Here is a 21,196-nt window from a genome sequence, read left to right on the forward strand (position 1 = left end):
GCATTATGTATGCTTTTCTTTCATATCTTTCATTCGTTGTTCAGTTCATTTTGTGCATGCGACAGTATGCAGATCATTTGACAATTTTTTTTTTTTTTTTTTTTTTTTTTTTTTTTAAATACCGAGAAGAAAAATAAGAGGCTGATGTTAGTTGATAGACGTGTATACTGTTCACAGGACATCAGTACGGAAGTTGCCGCCAAAGTCGTCAATGCCGAGACGGAGAGGGGAGAATAACCTTCCCTTGGGCAACAGTTGCATACCTCTGACCCACCTACACAGAACGGCTCACTTGGCCTGCAGCTTGCTTCCTCCGGCAACGCTGTGTTCAGAGCAGATATTTTCTATGATATTTTCAACAGTCTTGTTCGTCACGATGTCTGCTACTTTGGCTGTCCTCATAGCTTCACTTAAAAGGAAGATATATGTATATATATATATATATATATATATATATATATATATCTGTGTATGTCGCATCCATTGAGATATTTCCTATGATGGATTGCAAATGAGTCTGTCTGTTCCAAGTCGGTTACTGTTTTGGTCTGCTTGTTGCGAAGGTATGAATCTCTTGATACTTTGTTGGGCGAGGGAGGTGTTTTTTTTGTTTTTTTTTGTTGTTTTTTTCAAATGAGGAGAATGATTTTGTTTTTTGTTGTTTTTTTTTTGTTTCTGTCTGGTTGTGTTGTTGGTATTTTTATGTGTGATGTTTGTGAGGTACAGGGTGAAGTGTTTTGGTTGTTTTTTTGTGGTTTTTTTTCTGTTTTGTCATGTGTTTTGTCTTGTTTTAGCTTTCTCTCCTTCCCTCTCCCCCCACCCCCCTACATTCGCACACATTGATTTTTCTTCTTTTTTTTTTTTTTTGTATGGGAAGTAGGAAATGAAAATTGTTGGTCTGCCATTTAAAAAAAAAAAAAAAAAAAAAAAAAAAGTTTTCATGCTTATTGTTTGTGATTTGTTAACCGGTGTGATGGTGATGAAGAAGAATATTGATTCTGTGTGGATGTGAATTTTTTGGATTTTTTGTGACGTGTCTTGGACTTTGTAACCCGTATATCTTAATAATGGGAGAGAATAAGTTATTTGTGATTTCAGGAAAAGTTTTATTTATTAAATAGTTAATTTGTGTTTGATCATGTCTTGCCTAGAACAAAACGTTTTATGATTTCAGGAGAGTTATTATTTAGATTATTAGTTTACTTTCATCATGTCTTGTCCAAAGCAAACATAAATTTGTGAATGTTACTGAAAGCTTAGCACTTAGTGTTTTTGTCTCATTCAGTTACTGTCGTTCTTCTCTTAGGGTTTGATTGCTGGTGGACCAAAATTTTGCAGTGTTATGACAGCATGTGGTGTTCTCTATTACGGTGCATTACTTTAAACAAAATGTTATATTTGTAAAAACCAAAAGAATTGTGATGATGTATAAATAATGATATTTAATTGATTGCACAACAAAATTTTTCCTTTAACTTGTGGAAATGGTATAGTTTGTTCAGAAGCACTGCCTTTGTTTTTTCCTCGGTCTTGAAGATTGTGTCTGTGATGTTAGTTCAGGTTTTGTTTGAACATAGCAATATTGCAATACAGATTTTTATTTCATGGATTGTATGTTCCAGAAGTGTTTGTTATTTTGGGAGCAGATCTATTGGTTGTTCATCTGTGGAGTTCGTGTTTCAGTGGATCAACTTGTTAACCTGACAGTGTGTTTGTGAAAAGGGGTACATTATTCTGAAATGGTGGGGTATTAAGATTCGGAAATGGTGGTTCTTTATATTTTGTTTGACCATATGTAACTTAAGAAGGAAAAAATTGCTCTTGTGTTATGTCAGAAAAAAGATTGTGGGTTGTTTTTCTTCCTTGTGGTTGATGTTGTGATGCTTGAAAAATGACATAATAATAGGTGTTTGTAAATCTGTGTCCATGATGAGAAAGCAAGCAGTTGTTTTCCAGTGATATGTGATGATTTCCCACATAGCTACTCAGTACATTAACTGAAGGAAGCGGTCAAAGTTTTCAACAACAACAAAATTACCAATGGCCGACCTGCCTCTGTGATAGTTGACCTGTGACTTGTACAGGCAGTGTGCAGTTTGCAGTGGTTGGATGGGTCCTGAGGAGACAAAACACCCTGATGAGATGCCTGTGGGAATGGACAACACGGTGAGCTGTGTTACAGGGACGATGTGATGGTCATCTCCACTGACGGCACACGTCCGTCACACACTGTGTGGAGCAGTGGCCCAGTGGTAATGTGCCTGACTAGGAAGCAAGTGTCCACAGGTTCGAGTCCTGTATGCACACAAGGATTTTTTTTTTTAGCCTCTCCCATGCACTTGACCTTGAGTGATGGTCTGGGTGCTAGTTATTCAGATGAGTCGATAAACTGAGGTCCCTTGTGCAGCAGCAGCATGCACTTTGTGCACGTGAAAGAACCCATGGCAACAAAAACGTTGTCCCAGGCAAAATGTTTGCAGAAAGTTCCACTTTGATAGCGAAGATGACGCACTGACTGAAGCAAGAAAGACAAAGGTGGCACTGCACTGTGGTGACATGCTCTCCCTGCGGAGAGCGGCCAGAATTTCACACAGAGAAATCTTTTGACAAAAAGTAATTTTAATTACACATACTTAACCGTGACCCAACTAGTGCAGACTCCGGCAGGGGTCTGACATTCCTGTCCTGTGCAAACTAATATCCGCCTATGCGGAGAAAAACGAAAGTAACTACGGCCGATAACCTCCCGGAAGTAGGTAACCTCCCCTTTGTCCCGCTGGTCAGCGCCCTCTTTTTCTGGCAGCCATTATGACTCCTGTTCCTGTGCCCTTCATACGGCTAAGTTTCTTGTAATACAGTACAATGCAATGCAACGCAACACAACGCAACATAACGCAGTGCAATGCAAATGTAACTGAACAACAGAGAACTGTAATCAGAACACAGCATGCTAACTCACATCACATTTCAGCCACTCATTTTCAGCACGGTTGCCTTTTTTTTTCTTTTTTTTTCCATTTTCTTTTTAGAAAGCTAACAGTCACAACAGCCCAGCGGTTAAACCATTTGAACTGTCAGAGGGTGCAGGGTGTGAATTGCTATCGTGGATGTGAGCAAATACCACCCATTTGGACTGAGGAAAAGACTGGAGACAAGACTGGACGTTAGCAACTGCATTGAAAATTTGTCCGGTCTGCAGGCAACTTTTTTCTTTCTTTTTTTTTTTCAAATATCAGTGGCAGGATTGGAAAATGACTTATGGCTTGATTTTCTTCCCACCCCCCACCCCTTTTGGTTTTTTTTTTCTACTTGTTTTAAAAGAAACAGGCTAACAGTTTAAGAGCAGTCAGGGTATAAAATCATCACTGTATTATTGAACAAGCCCACTGGCAGAACGTTAGAAAATAATACACGTATAACAAGGTGTGTGACTAATTTGTCTTCTCCAGTTTGCCACAAATGTAGATTTTTTTATGGGGTTTTTGGGTTGTTTTTTTCTATTCTCATGTCTTTCTTTAACAAAAGCTATACACTTCAGTGGTGTTGTGGATTGAGTTTTGCCACTTTTTGCTATTGATCACTTAAATATATACAAAACCTCATTTCATTCCAGAATATTACTTCATGAATTTTATATTATGTACATGTTTGTAACATTCCAATATGTTTTTTTTTTTCTCTGTTCATGTTATCTTTTGTTTTCTCTCGTTCTCTCTGACTGACTGACTGTCTCTCTCTTTCTCTCTCTGTTGATTTGAATTGTTTGTCTATTTCCTGCTTTTATTTACCGCATTTGAAAGCTGTTTAGGAAGTAGAGAGATGGGAAAGAAAAACATCATTGAGAAAAAAAAGCGAAGGGAAAAATAGAAATGAAAAATGTTGGCAGAAAGGAAAAGTCTCATTGACAGAGAAGAAGAAAAAAACGAAAAAAAGAATGTTGACTGGTTGATGATTTATGATAAAACTGTAGCTGTTCATATTCAGTGATGCCATCTGTCTAGATTCCATCATGTTTTGCTATGACCAGCCACAGTTTGTCACAATGTTAATGCCAATGTCAGAATTGTTCCTCATTCATGTTTTGCCAGCTGGCCACACCCACCTGCTTTGGTGTTGTGAGCTGGAAGGACGTTTCACTGTCTGATTCCCCTGAGCTGGCCACACCCACCTGCTTTGGTGTTGTGAGCTGGAAGGACGTTTCACTGTCTGATTCCCCTGAGCTGGCCACACCCACCTGCTTTGGTGTTGTGAGCTGGAAGGACGTTTCACTGTCTGATTCCCCGAGCTGGCCACACCCACCTGCTTTGGTGTTGTGAGCTGGAAGGACGTTTCACTGTCTGATCCCCCGAGCTGGCCACACCCACCTGCTGTCCTGTTGTGAGCTGGAAGGACGTTTCAGTGTCTGATTACCCGAGCTGGCCACACCCACCTGCTGTCCTGTTGTGAGCTGGAAGGACGTTTCACTGTCTGATTCCCTGAGCTGGCCACACCCACCTGCTGTCCTGTTGTGAGCTGGAAGGACGTTTCACTGTCTGATTCCCTGAGCTGGCCACACCCACCTGCTTTCCTGTTGTGAGCTGGAAGGACGTTTCACTGTCTAATCCCCCGGTATGTATGTATGTATGATAGTCGCGGTCCACTATTGCCATTAGAACAGCAGAGAACGCATCTGGTGTCCCGACTATTTGGGCAAGAATTTGATTACAGTGGAGAGTGTCTTGCCCAAGTTACATCCCCACTTTCTTGGCCAGGAGGGTTTTAGGACAGTCGGCGTTGAGATGATTCGCTAAGGCACACAAACCCCAAAGGCTGCAGCACGAAGAGCCAGTGCAATTGATTTTTGCCTCCTAGTTTGAAAGTCATAGTCCTTCACAAAAGACTAAACTGTAAATCATTTCCCATTGCAATGGAGAAAACATTGATAATGCAGACAAAAAGATAATGCAGCTCTCACTTTGCTGTCGGCCCATTTGTAAAGTTATGTCAGTCTGTGATAAAAGCTGAGTGTTGGGATCACCCGGTAGTGTACTGAGTGTGGGGATTGGGGTAGTCATAGTTAGTCACATTACTTGTTTTGGGCGATGGAGCCAGAAACAGTCATGTACATGTTCACATGGAACCTGTGTTTAGTGGACTGATGAATTGAGGATCTGAGTGTCTCTAAAACACTTCCAGATTATTACTATTTTTTTTTTTTTAATTCACAAGATGTTTCTAAATATAGTTGATGGTTTGGAATCTCAGCAATTTTGAAGCTCTAATTGAGTGAAACTTTAAATGTTCAGGGAAAAAAAAAGAGGAATTGTTCCTAAAAATAGTTGAGAGGGTTTGGAATCTCTGCCTATTTGAAGATTCTCCATCGGAGTGAAACTGTTCTCTGGAGAGACGGGGAGAAACAAGCTAACAACAGTGATGCCTTTTGCTTCATGCTTCAGTCGAGTCATGCTTTCACAAACTCTTGATAAGATCTGCTCAGTATTTCATGCATTATGGGTTGCACTTGTGTACAGGATTGCACTGCATCTGTCCCCTTGTTTACAGGGGGGTTGGGATGTGCAGCTTGTTAGATCTGTATTGGAGACTGTCAAAATTTTCTTCTTGTGTTCACAGGTTGTGGGTGCCATGCAGCTGGGTGTGTCATTTATTGCAGGGTAGTCTCCCTTTGTGTTCTGTTTTCAGTCAGTCTCCACCTTTCGTTAATTTTTCGTTTTGTGTTAATTTCTCATCTGATTTTTCTTTAATGCACTTTACATGTTCCTCTTTGTCTTTCACCCTTTTTTGTTTTTTTTCTTCTTTGTTTTTTGTTTGGGTTTTTTTAGCCTGTTCGTGGATTTTTTTTTTTTTTAAATCCTCAGTTGTCTTTATTTCAGGTGCCTGTTGATTCAAGAAGTTACAGGCATTCTGATTGGCTGGTGGTGTTGGAGGAGGGACTGGAATGAGGCAAACACCATTCCCTCTTGATATTTCTGTGTTTGAAGGAGACAAACAAAACAAAATGACAAAAACCACAACCATAATCCGCTGCCATTATTGTCGGAAGGGTATTTCTTTTTTTTCTTTCTAGCTGTGATGATAGGTTGCAGCTCCCATGTTCACTCACATGTGTGGTGTGTGCTTTTTACTTGAATGACCATTTTTAGCCCTGTTCTGTTTAGGGGGATGAGGTGGGGGGGGGGGGGGGAGTTAGGCAATTTGGGTATGTTCGATTTTTGCCGTATCCTATTGAAGACTGGAGTACAGGATCTTTAACATCATTTAACTGATGTTCTGCAAGTGCTTGCCCCTGAAGGGAATGAAGGCATCAGCAGGTCAGCACTCGCGTTGACCCGGGAGATGGGGAAAACTGGACCTTGGGAGATGGGGAAAACTGGACCTGGGAGATGGGGAAAACCGGACCCGGTAGATGGGGAAAACCGGACCTGGTAGATGGGGAAAACTGGACCAGGGAGATGGGGAAAACCGGACCCGGTAGATGGGGAAAACCGGACCTGGTAGATGGGGAAAACCGGACCCGGTAGATGGGGAAAACCGGACCCGGTAGATGGGGAAAACCGGACCTGGTAGATAGGGAAAACCGGACCAGGGAGATGGGGAAAACCGGGCCTGGGAGATGTGGAAAACCGGACCAGGGAGATGGGGAAAACCGGACTTGGGAGATGGGGGAAACTGGACCAGGGAGATGGGAAACAAACGGACCAGGGAGATGGGGAAAACCAGACCTGGGAGATGGGGAAAACCAGACCTGGGAGAAGGGGGAAACCAGACCTGGGAGATGGGGGAAACTGGACCTGGGAGATGGGGGAAACCGGACCTGGGAGATGGGGAAAACCAGTTTCCACCCTTAATCCACCAGGTGCTGATTCCATGAGTGAACCCTGGACCCTCGGATTGAAAGTCCAATGCCGTGTTTATTCACACGTTATGCCTGTATCCTTTTGCTTCCATTCCAACAGATTGTGCATTGGGACTCTGAGATTATGACGTTGTGTGTTTCTGCACCTGACTCTTTATGTAACGTCTGTTTTATTGAAGGATGTTTAATGCTGTGTGCACACTTCTGTTTGCTTTTGAAATGTCAGTTGCAGCATTGAGTTACTTAGTTTATTGCAGCTTTTTGTTTCTTTCATAGTTATCAGCAGTCATGGAATTTCTTTTCCCTTTCTGGATGTTTCACAAGTCCTGTAGCCTTGCCTTGATCATGTTTGCTTCGCCTTGCCAGTTTGTTGTCAGGTTAACGTAATTGTATACGTAGTAAGGATCTCGAGACACGTTTTTTATTAAAAACTGCATATCTTTTCGGTTCTCACATTTTTTGTGATTTTTGTTTTATTTTGCTTAAGAAACTTGACATCTGCTCTGTAGTTTGTGTGTGCGTTTGTGTATGTGAGGAGGGAGGGGAGAGAAAATTCTTTGACAGCGTGTTCTTTCAGCATGCTTTAGAGTTCTGTCACTGGTGAAAATTCAGACTGGTTTGTCAATATGTGGTTCATCTGTGCTTGAGTAAAAATAGCCTTGAAAGTTTAGGTGAAAATATACAACCGTAATTGAGTGGCCCAAAGCTAGACTGATCCACATCAGAATTTTTAAGTTTATATATTTTGGCACCGTTTTATGAATAAGCATTTGGACTGTCTTTTGCCAGTACAGCATGTCTCATTCTTCAGACATCAAAGAGTTATTTGACTTTGAAAGTTTCATGCCTCAAAAGCTGCAGGTAAATACCTAAAAAAAAAAAAAAAGTTTAGATGGGTTTTCTTTGGAGCAGCAGAATCCTGTTCTTTCTGAGTATGCTCAGGTTGAGCAAAACTGGTCTGTGTATGTTGATTAAACCTGTTTAATATCACTTTAGTTATGATCTTGATCGGTGGATACATGTTTAACGTCATGTCAGAGGACTACGTGGAAGAAAATGATTCAACAATTGATGCACCATTACTTTGATAAATCATGGGTGAAGACATGCGCTAATCTACCTCTAGTAAGATTTCAGATTGGCTCTGTACTATAAAAAAAAAGAAAAAAAGAAAAAATGTGTCCTGTATCTTGAATTGAAAAAAAAAAAAAAGCCTAAAAAAGAAATGAGATTTCTCAGTACTGTTCCTGATCTGTGTTTTAAATCATGGGTGAAGACATGCGCTAATCTACCTCTAGTAAGATTTCAGATTGGCTCTGCACTAAAGAAAAAAGAAGAAAAAAAGTGTGTATCCTGTATCTTGAATTGAAAAAAAAAAAGCCTAAAAAAGAAACAGCGTGAGATTTCTCAGTACTGTTTGTGATCTGTGTTTTAAATCATGGCTGAAGACATGCACTCATCTACCTCTAGTAAGATTACGGATAGGCTCTGCACTAAAAAAAAAAAAAAAAAAAGTTTCCTGTATCTTGAATTGAAAAAAAAACACCTAAAAAAACAATGTGAGATTTCTCAGTACTGTTTCTGATCTGTTTTTTTCTTTTAACTTGAATAAGCCAGTCTTGATTTAAGCCATTCGCGATCAAGTGTTTCATCCTGCTGCGCTTTTTCTTGCCTTCCCCATGCCAAAGTTGACAACAGGTTGCATGTCAGCATGTTGCATACAGCACAGAGCGTTGTTGTTTTTGTACACTGTGGCTGACCTGATCGGCATGCTTCTTTGTTCGTGGGCTGCAACTCCCATGTTCACTCGTAGGTACACGAGTGGGCTTTCACATGTGTAACAGCTTTTTCCCCCCCACCAAATAGGCAGCCATACTACATTTTCAAAGTTGTGCATGCTGGGTGTGTTCTTGTTTCAATAACCCACCGAAAACTGACATGGATTAGGATCTTTAACGTGCGGTATTTGGTCCGCTTGGGTATACACACGAAGGGGGTTTCAGGCATGAGCAGGTCTGCACATATGTTGACCTGGGAGATCGGAAAAATCTCCACCCTTTACCCACCAGGCGCCGTTACCGAGATTCAAACCCGGGACCCTCATATTGAAAGCCCATCGCTTTAACCACTCGGCTATTGTGCCTGTTGGCAGGTGTCAAAACTTGGACAACAGTGACAGACAGTGTCACTCTGTGAAGTGTTTGGTGAGGCTTTACCAGGGTCAAGCTTCTATGGTGTGCATCCTGTTTGTTTCTCACCTGTCCGTGACTGTGACCTGCTCCCTTCACCACATGTGAATTTCTCTTGTCCACATCATTAACCACTTCATGCCAGGGTGGTCTCTTGTCCACATCATTAATCACTTCATGCCAGGGTGGTCTCTTGTCCACATCATTAACCACTTCATGCCAGGGTGGTCTCTTGTCCACATCATTAACCACTTCATGCCAGGGTGGTCTCTTGTCCACATCATTAACCACTTCATCCCAGGGTAGTCTCTTGTCCGCATCATTCACCAGTTCAACCCAGGGTAGTCTCTTGTCCACATCATTAACCAATTCAACGCAGGGTAGTTTACAACCTCGCCAGGTTTCCAAGCCATGATGATGCAGAAAAAATGCTGACAAAAGGGAGGCTGTGCAGACTCACTTTCATCTAATTTTCATGGAGGTTCCGCGATTTTTTTTTTTTTTTTTTTTTTTGGGGGGGGGGGGGACCGCATGCACATCTCCATTTTCTTTTTTTTTCCGGGTCACTGAAAGGTTAAAATTTTGTTGTGGAAATTGCTCTTCTGACAAAAGGATTTTGAACAATTTTGGTGACTATCTTTTGCAAGTTTACATGATATATTTGGTTTTATAATTACACCTATTATTTGCTTTAGTCTTCTGTGTTTACTTTGAGCGTGTTTCTTATGTTTCTGCCATTACGTATTCAAACTGAACCATTTATAAACTGAGCTGAAAAGTTGTCTGAACAAAGGCAGTGCAAACTCCAGGAAGCCAGTTACGGTGGTGGGTTGCCGATGTCATATGCCCTACTTCTCGCTCTTACGAGTGACGAAAAGTTCACCTTGAAAGTGTGCCTGCAAACCCTCCCTGATACACTGTTCTTCCTCCAGATAAAAGAGTGGACACATCCAGAAATACTGTAGGAGTTAGTTCCCTTTTCCTTGCGGTTTTTGTCTGTGTAGGAACGTGAAAACCCTGTCAATGAGACGAAGTTTTGATGCCAGAGCAGTGCTTTGGCGCAGGGCTTAGCGAGTTAAGGATTGTTTGTTCTGTACTCTGCACCGCAGTGTTGGCATTGGTATGTATATTTATTGATGATTTCTTTCCTTTTTGTTTCGTTTGTGATATTTTCATCTTGTTGTTTGATAAGGAATTTAGGGGAAGGAAGAGTGGGGAGTGGGTGGTTTTTTTTTTTTGTGGTGTTATCTTCCTATTTTTTCTCTAACCCAATATCATATTTTGTCATATTTTTTTCTTTAAAAAAATGACAATTTCATGTTTTTTTTGGTCGACACATTCACTGTCTTGTTCAAAAGTGATTTGCATGTTCTTTTATGAGGGTTGTATGTATTCAGTGTTCTTTTTGTGATTGAATCTTGTTATCAGCTTGGTTTTGGATCTCATGCTCCTTCGAAACTCCTCCTCTGGCTCAGCTTTGTGGGCTGTGACGTTGATTAGAAAGCCTCCTGTTTTTGTTTAGTACACTGGAAATGTTTACATGTTGGCCCTTTGCTATGAATGATTCCCTCCGCACCCCACCCCCTAACATATACCCACAACCCCCCACCTGCTCCCTGTTCTTTTTTTTTTTTCTTCTTTTTTTTGTTTTCTTCTTTTTTGTGTGTGGTCATCTCAAATTTTGGTTGTTGGTTTGATAGGCCATTCTCCTGTTTGGTCTATTGGGTAGTTCTGTTTCAAAAACACGTTTTGTTTTGTTTTGGTTTTTCCTTTATCACCTTCGTCATACATCTGGGCTGGGTTATGAACCATCATTGCAGCGCTAAGTTAGCATAGCATAGCGGTAAGAGTGTTCCCTTGTCTTTGGAACTAGCGTTGAATTGGGAACAATTCTCAGTGCTTAGCTTAACTTAGTTCTGATGAAATTGTTTTGTGACCCAGCCCTGGGAGATAAATCATCCATTTTTGGCCTTTCAGTGAGCACTTATGTAAAAACTCATACACCTATTTTTTTCCTCACAAATTTTGTTTATGCCAATATTGATTTATACAACTTCATGCGGACACCTTTCTGGAGGAAAGCAGGGAAACAACTCCCATTGTTTTTATAAAAACACAGACTGGAAAAGAACAGAGGTGTAGCAGGGAGAGCACACCCTCCAACTAATTGTTTCCTTCTGTCCAACCAGGGCAGACGTAAACTTTGGCAAAACTTGCGTCACTGTGACGTCTGCCTCACCACCTTGAAGCTGAAACTGAAACTGAAACAAACACCGCTGTAAGAAAAGTCGTAGTGAAGTCAGATGAACACAACCTTCACGGAGAATTCTGAAGACATTAGCGTGAAGTCAAGTAATTATGACTTAGTTCCTGTAGATCGATCATTGGACTGTGAGAATCTGCAACATCAGCAAGGTCACAAACGTGTTCTGCGTCTTGGTGGGCGTGTGCTCCATATTTGTGTGTCTTTGGAATATTGCTGTGATAAATGTACAAATGTTTACAAGTATCTGCATCAAGCACAGTTTTGGAAACGGAGGGACCGCAGATTTTTTTTTTTTTTTCTTTTTTTTTTTTTCTTTCGTCTTTACATTTTGGTAGGGAGAGAGGTAAATGGTGGTAATGCTAGTTTGGGGGTTTTTTTGTTTGTTTGTTTGTTTATAACATTTTGTGTTCTTAATTCATATCTTCAACAAGGAATGAGATTCATGTTTTTAATTCATGTCTTTGAGTGTTTATGATAGATGTATATTTTGTTCATTTCATCCAAGTAATGCCCATGTTTCTGATTTTTCCTGGAATTATGTATTTTCCTCCCACATACTCCAAGTTTCTTGTTTACAAACGATCTTTATGTTGAATGCATTCATGATGGTTGTCTCTTTGTTATGCATTTGGTTTAGAATGTACATAAGGAAGGGAACAATAATACTCCACCACAGCAACAGCACCACATTTCCATTGTTTATTTTCTGTGTACTGGTAATGGTTTTGGGTGTTGGGTCCACGTTGTTGAGGAGTGGTCCACACCTCCCTGTGCCGAGCGCTGGACACAGCGGGTGTGAGTTCGCAGCCCTGATGGCCGTAGAAAGGCTGTGGGATCCTGTACATCTACCACAATGTTACTTTAGTTCATTCCGGTGTGCATCCGATATTTTGTGTTGTGTTTTCTATTAGATGTTCTGTCCGTAGTGTGGGTAGGTTTGTGATGATCATTGTTAGCATTATAGTTATTGATGTAAAAGAGCCCATGGCAAAAGAATCCTTGTCTCTTGTCAAAATTCTATGAAAGATCCACTTGGAAAGTAAAATAAATACGTTTGCAGTCAAAAAAAAAAAAAAAAGAGAGAGAATGTGAGTGGCATTACACTGTAGTGATAAGCTCTCCCAGGGGAGAGCAGCCTGAATTTTATACAGATAATTCTGTTGTGATAAACAGAAAGACAAAATAATACAGTTCAATACAATTTCATTCAGTACAATACAATACAGCTTGGAGACTAGGGAAATTAGTAACAAATTGAGGGTGAGGTTGCAGGATTGTATGAGATTGCGTCAAGGTTCGAAAAATTGAGCGCAATGTCTTGGAAGATTGTTTTAACATATGTAAACATTTATGTGCAATGTCCTTTTGACAGTGCTTCTGAACTGGTAAGCTATTGGATGCAATGTCTCATGAGACCAGGGTTCTGAGTTGGTACGATATCGAGTGCAAGGTTGCGAGACCTTATGAGATTTTTTTTCAAAAAATAGTTATTGTGTGCTTAACAAATTATCATATACAGTTTGATACTGTTTTAATTTATTTGATAAACAAATGTTGTGTCTTGCATGGTGATTTTTTTTACCACTGCAATTTGTGTGTGTGCTTGTGTATGTGTGCATGCATGCATGCTTTTCATTCCATCATTGCCTAGTATGATTCAAGTTTTTCAGAGGGAACAATAATGAGTGTTCATGAATTTTATTTGTAGATATGCTTTAGAGTTGAACATGTATATAAATTTACCTCTAATATTTGAGTTGTGATCACAGACAAACCAAATTTCTTTTGATTACATTCCTAGATCCTGTACGTTGAGTTCTGTAATGTGTGCTTAAGAGTGTGGCATAAACCAGCAGCTTACAAGACTGCACAGGAAAATGTACTTCAAATAACAATGAATTTTAAGTTTACTTGATACTAAAGAGAAAAGCGAGGAATACATTTTCTGAGTCTGCCAAACCCAAGACAGGAAGGAAACTGCCTGCAAAGCCTTGGGGTGTGGGACTTGTTGCAGTGGGCTCTGCAACGCATCACCTTTCTTTGAGGATGATTTCTTGCCCTTTTTTGTGTGTGATATTTTCATCTTTCTTGTTGTTTGATAAGCATTTAGGGGAAAGGTGTGTGTGCATTTTTGTTGTTTGTTTTTTGTTTTTTTTGGGGGGGGGGTTGTTATTTTTTTTAGTGCTATCTTGCTATTTTTTCTTTAACCCAATGTCATATTTTGTCATATTTTTTTCTTTAAAAAAATGACGATTTTTTTTTTTTTTTTTTCCCCACACATTCACTGTCTTTTGTTCAAAAGTGATCTGCAAGTTTTATTCCTTCATGGGGGTTGTATGCATTCGATGTCCTTTTTTTGTGATTGAATCATGTTATCAACTTGGTTTTGGACCTCATGTTCATGTTCCTTCCAAACTCCTCCTCTGGCTCAACGTTGTGGGCACAAGAAAGAAAGGAAACTGCCTGCAAAGCCTCAGGCTGTGGGACTTGTTGCAGTGGGCTCTGCAAGATATCACTTTCCTTTTTTTTTTATGCTGCTTTTATATTAATGGTAAGTACTGTGGCACTGTAGGTCAGGCGCTGGACTGATCCAGTGTTCACCAGTGATCGGGGTTCAAGTCCCCGTTTTGGCATGTAGGTGTGTCCTCGGGAAAGGCACATCACTCCCAAGTTTTCTCCACACCTGCCAGGTGTTAACAGGTACCTGACTGATTGGGAAAAATTAAAACGGTGACAGGAGAGGATTCGGCCCCCAGCTTTCTAGGCTGAGCACTGGACACGGTGGACACAAATTCTGCCCCCCGACAGCCGTAAAAAGCTATAGGATCCTTCACCTTGTTGAATACATACCGGGGGCATATATAACATAGATATATAGATATCATCAGCCTTTGACTTTCTGTGTTGCATTTCAAAAGAAAAAGAGGGAAGGTTTAGATCACATGGTTGAATGGACATTCCTTCCTATGATCTGTCATGTCATGACATTCCTTCCTATGATCTGTCATGTCATGACATTCCTTCCTATGATCTGTCATGTCATAACATTCCTTCCTGATGATCTGTCATGTCATGACATTCCTTCCTGATCTGTCATGTCATGACATTTCCTTCCTATGATCTGTCATGTCATGACCTTCCTTCCTGATGATCTGTCATGTCACGACATTCCTTCCTGATGATCTGTCATGTCACGACATTCCTTCCTGATGATCTCATGTCACGACATTCCTTCCTGATGATCTGTCATGTCACGACATTCCTTCCTGATGATCTGTCATGTCACGACATATGTTCCTATGATCCGTCATGTCATGACGTACGTTCCTATGATCCGTCATGTCATGACGTACGTTCCTATGATCGTCATGTCATGACGTACGTTCCTATGATCTGTCATGTCATGACATTCCTTCCTGATGATCTGTCATGTCATGACATTCCTTCCTGATCTGTCATGTCATGTCATGACGTATGTTCCTATGATCTGTCATGTCCACCAGCACAGTGTGCATGTTGCTGTGTCCCGTCATTCCTCACTGTCAGACATGGACGCAGAACAAAGTGAGCGCATTCATTGTACGTTCACACTTGTGTGCCGTCAAATCAGCAGTGCATGTTTCTGCATGCTGTTGTTCTTCGAATGAGTGATGCAGATTTTGTGGTCGATTATCTGTGCTTCTATATATTTGGCTTTGGTTTGGTGTCAGTTGCGAGGCTTTGGGTAATTTTTTTTTTTTTTTTTTTTTTTTTTTTACAAACTTGTTTATCAAAGGTTTCTTATAGAAAATATGTTTTTCTTATTTTATTATTCTCAAGTGAATATATTGATTTGTATAATCTTTATTGTTTTTTCTAATGTCTGTCATCTTTTGAACTGTTCATGTTGTTTTGTTTTTTTGTTGTTGTTGTTTTTTCTAGTCTTTTTCTTTAATGATCTGACATGTTTTTGTTGGATTGTGTATGTGTAGATAAGTTGGAGTTACATAATCAAAATTGCAGGTACAGTGATTATTAGACAGTGATAAAACTGGTCTATTTTGTACTGTTTTTCTTTGGTACATTCTTTAATTTTTATTCACAAAGGAATAAGGGAGCACATGGGTCAATGTATACTGATGAGCAGGAATTCTGTATACATGAGGGGTATTGTTTGGAATGTAATTGGTGTAAAGAGATGTAATAAAGATTTTTAAAAAAGATTTTCCCACTGAATATTCATTGCCACTGATGTGATGGGGTGAGGTGTAAGTCATGGTAGAGTTTACAGTGATATCATTTGGTCGTTTTGCCTTGGTTGATTATGTCACCGTTCATTTGTTGTCTTTAATATCTATCCACAATTCTCATTTTAGACATGTGTTATTGGTTGTATTACTGTATTACCATTTTATTGTTGCGTTTGTGTGAGTGTTCACATCCATGTGTGTGCAAACACACAAACACACATGTTAATCACACACAAGTTGCTTTGTTCAGTTTGGATACTGTTTTCCTGTCTAACCATGTCAAACACACAGTGATTCATTCATCACACGCGTTCATCAACTGTCAAAGCTCAGCTCCTTTTTAATGCCTTCAGCATGCTCTCCAAGACTTTGCAGTCGCTTAGACTTTTCGTCCAACCTTTGATATTTTCAATATTCTTCCCCTCTTTGAATCCCTCAGCAGAAATGATGAATCTGTTGAACCTCCCCCAAGCCCCTTCCCACTCAAAAGAAAAATAGATAAATAAATAAATAAATCACAACACAGAACTGGCATTGTCTTCTGGTTTAACTCTCTTGCATTCACATTTCACACAGAAACTCTTCAAAGTGTATGGTGGTGGCTGGAATGAGTACAAGAGGGTTAAGTTCCTTTGTTGCTGAGAGTGGCAGATGCAAAAAGCAGGAATGCTGTCTTGCCGTGTCAGTACAAACGTTCAATGCGTATTCAAAAACACACAGTGTGAACATCCATCTTTCTCTGAGTTCAAGGAAATTGCAAGAGCAAAGATGCGTCTTTCCTCATTGATTTCACATTTGACATTGTTGCTAATAGGATTAAACAACAGAGTGGTGACTCTCTCCATTTTAACGGTTCACAAATTAAGTCAGTGCTGCTTATGCTACTGACTTTGCCAGCAAACAGGTGAACAAAAGGTACACTGTTGCAAATAGTCCTTCTGACAGCATACGGTGCTATCAGAAGTGCCCATTTCCTCACTGACTGAAGAATAATGTGAGTGGTTTAGGATGCCTCGTTGTGCGTGATTTGTCACCATGAACATATATTTTTTGGTTCAGTCGTACAAGCATGGTCAGTGCATGCTCAGAACAACCCCTGCTGTCTTTCAACACTTTGCTCAAGACACACCTGTGTCAGCGTTCCTGGTGTGGATAGTGCATGTCAGTGTGCAATGATCTGTCGCATGTCAGTGATCTGTCACACAGTGATCTGTCACATGTCAGTATGCGCTGATCTGTCACATGTCAGTGATCTGTTGCATGTCAGTATGCGCTGATCTGTCGCATGTCAGTGTACACTGATCAAACATGTCAGTATGCACTGATCTCACATGTCAGTATGCGCTGATCTGTCGCATGTCAGTGTGCATTGATCTGTCACATGTCAATGATCTGTCACATGTCAATGATCTGTCACATGTCAGTATGCGCTGATCTGTCACATGTCAGTATGTGCTGATCTGTCACATGTCAGTGTGCAGTGATGGGATGCAGTGACTTTTGCCTCTGACAGATTGAAATGATCGCCCAGTCACAGCATTTGGTGTTTTCTCTTTTGAAAGCAACATTGACTACTGTGTTGATAGCTTAGAACAGAAAATATTCCCATAGTGATCATCAGAAAGGCATGTAGTCAGACTAGAAACAATTTCTTTCAATGCACAGTCTCCTGTAGTGGTCACTGGTAAATTTGGTCTCCAATATTAGTCTCTCTCTTACACGCACACACACACTTACGAAAACACACAGAGGCACTGGTCATCTTTCACAACCAATAACAATCTCACTGAACATAACTGTATCTAAGGTCTGTGATTTCACTGGATACATGTCCTATTTCACACAGGGTTTGTAACTTTGTCAGGGGTAACTGCCCTTTTTTTTTTCCTGGAAAGATTAATGTTGTGGCAATATTTGTGTGTGATATTAAAATGCTTTTTTTTATTTTTTTTTTTTAAACTATTGTTAGTAGTTAGTGTGATCTTCATTCCTTTTTTTTTTTCACTGAAGTATATCATGATCACTTTGTGAATATGAATCGCATTCCATTGCTTTAAATTCCTTCTCCAACAGAGTGTTTGATGGAGTGCGTTCCTTACTGAAAGACTGTCAACTGACTCCCACCAGAACGACACAGATCTGTTTATTTATCCGACATTGCTACAGGAAATGCCTGACATTCTCAGAAGTGCATCGTGCCCCCTGATTCAAGTGTAAATAATTTTTTGTTAGTTTTAAGTGGATTTTATTCTGGGTGCACGTTTCCCTATCATTCTGTGGCACGCTAATGGTAAATATGTCGATATCAGCTACTTCGCAAAGACTTCAAACAGGTCTGGTTAATCAGTGAAGTTTATTTACAAAAGAATAAAACGGATAGATTTGTATTCCATTTGTGTTCCATTTTCGTCATCGTCTTTTAAATGGTTCTTCAAATGAGCTTGTGTGGTTCTGACATGAAATAAATTGGATTTTACAGCAACGCCAGCTTTGTATGGGTGGTTAATTTATTTCAGCATTCCATGATTGATGTGGGGGGAGGGAGCTCAGAACTGATGTACTGTGTTGGTAGTTTGGTACTTGGTATGGTCAATAAAGTAAAGATCTGCTGAATCCTGGCTGACTGTGTCTGCTCTTTGTAGACTTTTTTTTTTTTTTTTTAATTGATTTTCCGTGTGTGTGTGTGTTGAGTGTTTGTGCTTATTATTATTATTATTTTTTTTATAATAAGGTTTAACAATATAACTTCTTGGTGACTTAAAACTTTTGTTTTCAGCTAGTCAAAAACCAAACGAAAAAACAAGGATCTTACAACGCCAAGCTCTTGAAGTATAAAACTCAGACATAGAATGCACATACAACTTCACGAAAGATAGTGTTATAAAACTGGTAAACACTTTATCCAAATGTGTGCATTTGAGAACCCATTAAATGCTTCATTTCAGTTAGAATTAGCAGAAACATTTTTTATACACGTTCACTGTAGAATTTTGGGAGTACAGGTTTCGCTAACTTATCAGATACCATGCCAATCACAAAACATGTAATTACAACAAATCTGCTTTCTGAGTCATAACTATTACCTGGTTTAGTAGCCCTGGAAGTAAAAAAAACAACAAAAAAAACAAACTTTGATAATTGTTTTGATTTGAAAACAAAAAACAAACAAAAAAACAACAAAAACTTTGATAACTGTTTTGATTTGAAAACTCATTAAGGTAAGAATTCCTTATGAAAAAATGGATAAAAAAAACAAACTGGAATGGTCATTGCACTACAAAAAAAAGAAAAATCATTAAAAAAAAGATAATGATTTCAATAAAAATACAAAGGTAAAAATGACAGGACTGAAGTTTTTCTGTTTCAAGAATCCTAAAAATCAAAGAATAAGACCACTTGCACAAACCAAATTTGTTTTCTGTTTTATTAAAAGACACTGAATGAGAACAACATGGAGAAAACAAAACACCATTATGCACAAATATTAAACGATATAACCAACATTTTGACAAATGTAAATACCACAACACCGAGATTCTAATACATGAACATAACGTTAATATTTCTGAACATTTCACATGAAGAAATAAAATATTTTGAAGGCTGTCATATAATTCAGTCAGTCACATCAGGTGAGTGGGAGGGAAGATAAAGTAAAGTCTATCACATAGTTCATAACCATAAGAAGAAAAATATGTTATCTTCAAGACTGTCACATACTTCACAATCACATTTTTTTTTTTATATACGTATCGATACATGGCAAAATTTACAAAACTTGAGGCAAAGCACTTGAGTTTCACAAAAGACTCGACAAATATTCTTTATTTCACAGCGAAGATCTCTTAGAAGACATCTGGAGAAGGGGGGGTGTGTGTGTCTGTGTGTCTGTCTGTTGTATGTATATGTGTTGTGTGTATGTGTGTGCGCGCGAGTATATGTGTTGTGTGCGTGTGAGTGTGCATGTGAGTGTGCATGTAGCTACAATGTAGTTCAGAGATGCATTTTATTTCGGTTTTGAAGGAAACATCCATGCTGATGCATGCAGACGTAAAAAAAACAACAACAACAAATTATACCAGATTATGACAGAGATTCATCTCGTTTACACACACAAGGCAAATACAAAATATGCTTTGTTTACACAGATGCTATGTCCCAATCACAAAGGACAGTACCACATAATCAACATTACATGATATGTTTGTTTATAAAACCAAATCTTCTGATCAATAGAAAGCTGTTTAGAAAATCAATGTACATGATATGTTTGTTTATATAACCAAATGTCCTCATAATTATCAAGATGTTTAATTAAAAAATCAACATACATGATATGTTAATGTTTATAAAACCAAATGTCCTCATAATTACCATGCTGCTTAGAGAGGGATGCTACAATGTCACAGTGATTTTGATCACAGGTGTTTGCAATAATAATAAAGATAATGATTACGATAATAACTAATAATAATAATAATAATAATGATAATAACAATAACAATAATAATAATGAAAGACATACATAGTGCATTTCACAAACTAAAATCAGACTCAATGCGATGATAATCACCCATTCATACACAGCCACACCCCAAAAACGATGAACCACACTCAACCATAAAACACAAGCACCCATGAACAGAAATCAGCTCAAATTAATTAATGGTTGAAAAAAGAAAAATTCACAAAATCGTCCCGCAGAACAGTCAAGTTTTTACCTGGAATCTTTTTTTAACTGATTAATTGAAAGCATATCCAGTCTGCAGCACAAAACACTACAGAGAAAGCAAGTTAACATTAACTGAAAAGTCACCACAAAGAAAAATAATCAGAGACAAAAGTACTGACTTCGGACAGGAGAGGCCAGTTCAGAAAATTATCATACAATAACGTTTTAAATGGTCACCATTCAAAATGATCAAACATGTCTCCTTATTCCAACATGATCAGATATGTGTGTGTATGTGTGCGTGCGTGTGTGTGTGTGTGTGTGCGTGTGTGTGTAATTTTTTAATTATATCTATCACAGAGAGAGACAGACAGATTGGTATATTTATATAAATACATCTATATAGATAATATAGATACAGATATATGTAGACTTATATACATAGTGTATTTGTGTACATATAATAATAATAATAAAATTAGGGGAAATAATAAATTGATTAATAGGATATATATATATAGATAGATAGACAGACAGACAGATGAATATACTGTACGGATAAGCAGACTTGTATGTATATGATACTGAATAACCTACTCCAGAAAAAATATGACTACCATTTTCTGAAGCAACCAAGCCAAACAAACTATCAGATTGATGTGAACCTTTTCACACAGTATAGATCTATTAGTGAACACGCTTCTGGACAACACAGTCAAGTCTGCCAGGTGGCAGTATCACCACAGACGTCCAATTATCACAAACATTTTTTCGGCATGAAACCACCAGTCTCGAAAACTTTGCACACAGACAAAATCAAGTCTGCACACAAAAAGCTGTACACAAACTGAACCTCGAAGTTTTTGTCTACTTTTCCCTCATCTTTGGTTAGTCTGAGGATTATTTTTTTATTTTGTGAAATTAATCTCACGTGTTGCTGCCTCACAGTTAAGCATTCCTTTCATGCCTAATGCTTAGCGTGTTCCT

The 21,196-nt window shown here is 39.0% G+C and overlaps 1 protein-coding gene across 1 annotated transcript in view; it reads left to right on the forward strand.

Annotated features, from left to right (window-relative positions):
• Nucleotides 1-664, forward strand: part of LOC143274866 (synaptic vesicle 2-related protein-like) — a 31,020-nt gene extending 30,356 nt beyond the window's left edge. The window contains exon 16 of the mRNA XM_076578827.1: nucleotides 178-664. Coding sequence (XP_076434942.1) covers nucleotides 178-237 — 60 coding nt within the window. The 3' untranslated portion in view covers nucleotides 238-664. The remainder of the gene's footprint in view (nucleotides 1-177) is intronic.
• Nucleotides 665-21,196: the final 20,532 nt, after the last annotated feature.

The sequence above is a fragment of the Babylonia areolata genome, chromosome 29 (genome assembly GCF_041734735.1).
Source record: "Babylonia areolata isolate BAREFJ2019XMU chromosome 29, ASM4173473v1, whole genome shotgun sequence".
NCBI classification, from domain to species: Eukaryota; Metazoa; Mollusca; class Gastropoda; order Neogastropoda; family Buccinidae; genus Babylonia; species Babylonia areolata.